Source organism: Sinocyclocheilus anshuiensis, unplaced genomic scaffold (assembly GCF_001515605.1).
Source record: "Sinocyclocheilus anshuiensis isolate Anshui unplaced genomic scaffold, SAMN03320099.WGS_v1.1 scaffold1230, whole genome shotgun sequence".
NCBI lineage: Eukaryota > Metazoa > Chordata > Actinopteri > Cypriniformes > Cyprinidae > Sinocyclocheilus > Sinocyclocheilus anshuiensis.
Genome location: NW_015558637.1, coordinates 1 through 3,654, shown reverse-complemented (window position 1 = coordinate 3,654; position 3,654 = coordinate 1). Strand labels below are relative to the sequence as shown.

The 3,654-nt window shown below is 37.6% G+C and overlaps 1 protein-coding gene across 1 annotated transcript in view; it reads left to right on the top strand.

Annotated features, from left to right (window-relative positions):
• The window catches only part of LOC107680838 (uncharacterized), a 10,217-nt gene extending 6,873 nt beyond the window's left edge, over positions 1–3,344 (top strand). Inside the window, exons 3-4 of the mRNA XM_016476888.1 lie at positions 2,132–2,331; positions 3,129–3,344. Of these exons, the coding sequence (XP_016332374.1) occupies positions 2,132–2,331; positions 3,129–3,311 (383 nt within the window). The 3' untranslated portion in view covers positions 3,312–3,344. The remainder of the gene's footprint in view (positions 1–2,131; positions 2,332–3,128) is intronic.
• The last annotated feature ends 310 nt before the right edge of the window (positions 3,345–3,654 follow it).

Here is a 3,654-nt window from a genome sequence, read left to right as displayed (position 1 = left end):
TTTGTTAAATTCAAGTTTTTGTTTTTTTAAAGTAACGACCAAGCGGCCAGTGGCAGACAGTGAGTTAATCATAGCCTATGTTTGATCGATTTAGCCTTCTCAAATCATCACCACTTGACTAAAATAAAATCTATAGGCCTATATAAAATGCTTTAAAAAACAATGTTAGTTTAAATGGTTAACCTAGATAAATGTGTGCTATTAGGCGCGTATCCAATCGTTTGTGCAGAGAAGCTAAAGCGCGCTTTGCAGGACATGGAGTCGCCAGCACGATCACTTACATTTTTTTCTTATAACAGTGGAAACAACCGTCATGTTTTCTCATAAAGGTAAGAGTAATACATCATTCGGGACGGTTAAGGGTCTACTTTTATTTGTGTGCACTCACAATATCAGCTTACGTTGTGCTTTTTTAGAAAACAAACAGGATACGCTTTCTGCTGTCTCGGTCTTGAGCAGGAGCGCTTCACAAAAATGAACCGAAACCCTGCGAATATTCTATTTCCCATGGGGCATTCATCATGGTAATTACTTGCTGGCGTTTTGCAGCAAGCTTTGCGTGCGCTTTAACATGGAACTCTTCCAGCACTCGCTGCTGCTGAACACTAAACACCGTCCGAGCCACTCTTGATAGTTGCGGTAGCACGGTCCCGTTGTTTCCACCAGCGCGGCAAATCTTTGTCATCACCATAATAATTGATGGATATCTAAAATATAAAAATAAAGAAGCAAGCCTGATGCCGGGCCCGTGTCTGAGCTATGACGTGAAAATTGTCCCGAAGCCATAAATAAGTTGGGGCCGTTGGGCTCGGGCTGAAATGCAGGGCTCTAAAGCGCAGCTTGTTGCATTTAAGCAGCAAAAATACACACAAAATGACACCAAAATGGCCATCCTGGCCACACAGTTAAATAAATGATAATATTCAGTGATGTGATATGTGAAATGTGAAGTAACGTCTAGCGCAGTTGCAGCTTGTACTTACTACTAAAACAAGAAAGCAAACGAGTAGCATTAATAGTCATTCATTTTAGTTAACATATGCTATGATAATTTGAACAGATTTTTATTCTTATTGTAAAATAATGGAACATTTAGGTCATGAATATTGTCTCAAAAGTCATGGAAATTTATTGGTAAAAATGTGTACGAACCCTGTCTATATGTCCATAAAATAATTTCACGTTACATGTCGCCTAACCACAACCTACACACCTACGTATAAGCGCTCCCAATAAATTATTTGTTATTAAAGCCTCAACATTCACAAACCACTGTTAATTAAACATAAAAGCAAGCATAGGCTACTGTGTGCATGTTTTGGCATGGCAGAATGTGTGCAAAGTGCACTCCCTTAATAATTCCTAAAAAAAACTGACATCTCAGTTCATCGTGATCTCACAAAGCTCCTTTATTATCAATGAAGCTGACTGCACAATGAATCTTTCATAATGTCTACACTTCGTTATAATCAGAGGTTTTGCAAGCATGCAGAATTCAGCACTGAACAAAACCTCAGACGTTTGTTAGTGGATTCTATCTTAAATGCATCTGATTGGCCATTGCGTTCAAGAAATCAACAAATATGTCTGTGATTGGCTACATTGCACAACGCTATAAAAACATGTTATAAATAGAAACTCTGCCTATGCTTGCACCTGTAAATCATTTTTATTTTATTTTTATGTTTTAGTTGTTTTTATGCAATAGTTGAATAACAATTTATTTGTTTTTAGATGTTTTATTTTTATATTTTGCGGTAGTCCCGCAACTCACACACACGAGTACCTTACCACCCGGATCCACACTTGGCCATCAAATCTAGTCCCGTGCTGCACTCTGTTGCGTTTTTTCCCACGGGAGTGCAGGTCTCTACTTTATATACCTCTCTCACATATACAGAGCTTTACAAATTTATTAGACCAGCTGTCATAATAAAGAGAAAACACAAATATTTTGGGAATCTGTCAAAAACTTTTTTAAAACAAAAAATTTTATTGTCATTTATTAGGCAAATAACAAACTGAAACAACTAAATAGTCTTTATTTATAATAACGAAATAAAATCCTTGTTAAAGTATTATTAATTTTTTCAGTTGGAATTTCTTTATGTATGTTTGTCTTTATTTTTAGCTCTTCTGTATAGACTTCTCTCAAATCAAGAAATGATGATGGATCATCTCAAGATTATTCTAATGACCATGCAGAAAACAGGTGAACCTGCTCGTGGACAGGATCCCTTTGAGAGAGATATACTGCCGCTAAAAGATCCTACCTCCCTGCTGGCTCTGGAAAAACGTCTGAGGGAAGAGGCTGACCTCAAAAACAAAATGGTAAATAAGGTGCAGTTTTTGGAGGTGCCGTTTGTCCAGGGACAGACCAACATTGGTTGATCTTTCTCTACATCTTGAAGCCAAATATCGCTCTTGTAATTCATGGACAGGCATGAGCGCACCTTCTTGATTTACATACACATGTAAAGGGGCATGTCTCGAAAAATCATGAAATCACGATTCTACAAATTTCAAATCCTGGCATTTTAGAAGGGTGGAAAACTAAAATATATTTCAAACTGGGGAGCACTGAAGTATTAAACTTGCAGCATTTATTTACTGTAGACTAACCCCTTATATGTGTAAACATCAATGACCTTTCCATTTCATGACCACTTAAAAGGATGGGTTACCCAATTTGGCCCAATATTTTTCTATAGCCACCTAAGTTGGACAGCAGCGATTCTGTCCTCTCCCTTATGGATGCTACTTAGATATTGCTTTTGATTTTAGTCATTTACTGTTGGAGAGACAAGGTCATGATTGGTAAATTTGGCTTTGTTTTCATTTTACTTCCATCCCTGTCTTCAGCCAAGTAGTTTCCAAAATGATGGAACTGTTTTCTGCTGTAGCACTGCCACTGTATCACCTTGTTAGTTGAATATGGAACCGCATCAGTGATGGAGTGGCAGTCCTACAGTAGAAAACAGGTTAAGAAAGCCAGTATCCAACAATGAGACAGTCCTAAATGCCAACTAAGGGAGAAGTGATATGTCTTTTTTAAATTCTGAATAGTGTTACTGTGAGTAGTGTTGATATAAAACATGTATCCATGGCTTTTAAATGATCTTTTTCAGATTACTGCATTGAGCGTCATTGGAGGAGTTGACATTAAGGATAGCGTTTGGCGGGTTATGAAGCATTGTTTTACTAACTCCCTTGCCAAACAACTCAACTGGCGTGGCATCAATGGCAAAACAGCTTTCCACAGACTGCAGCTGAAAGATGTCATTACTGGTAAGTGTTACATTGTGCTGTGATCAGTCTAATAAGTCCATTCTCCATTTCATGCATGTTTGATGCACAGTATATATTAATGCTAGGTTTAACAAACTCTAATTATGTAATTATTTATAAAAAAAAAAAAAAGGAAACAGTGAAGCACTGGTACTACTCTGCCACGTGGACCGTAAACCCTGTAGAGGGAAAGCTGCTCTGCCCTAATTATGTAATAATTAAAAAAAAAAAAAAAAGGAAACAGTGAAGCACTGGTACTACTCTGCCATTGCAATGGTATCACAGCGTCAATTTATCAATAAACGCTTAATTGGGGAAACAATCCCAAACATAGCTGTGCATCACCACACATATGGAGCTCTCATC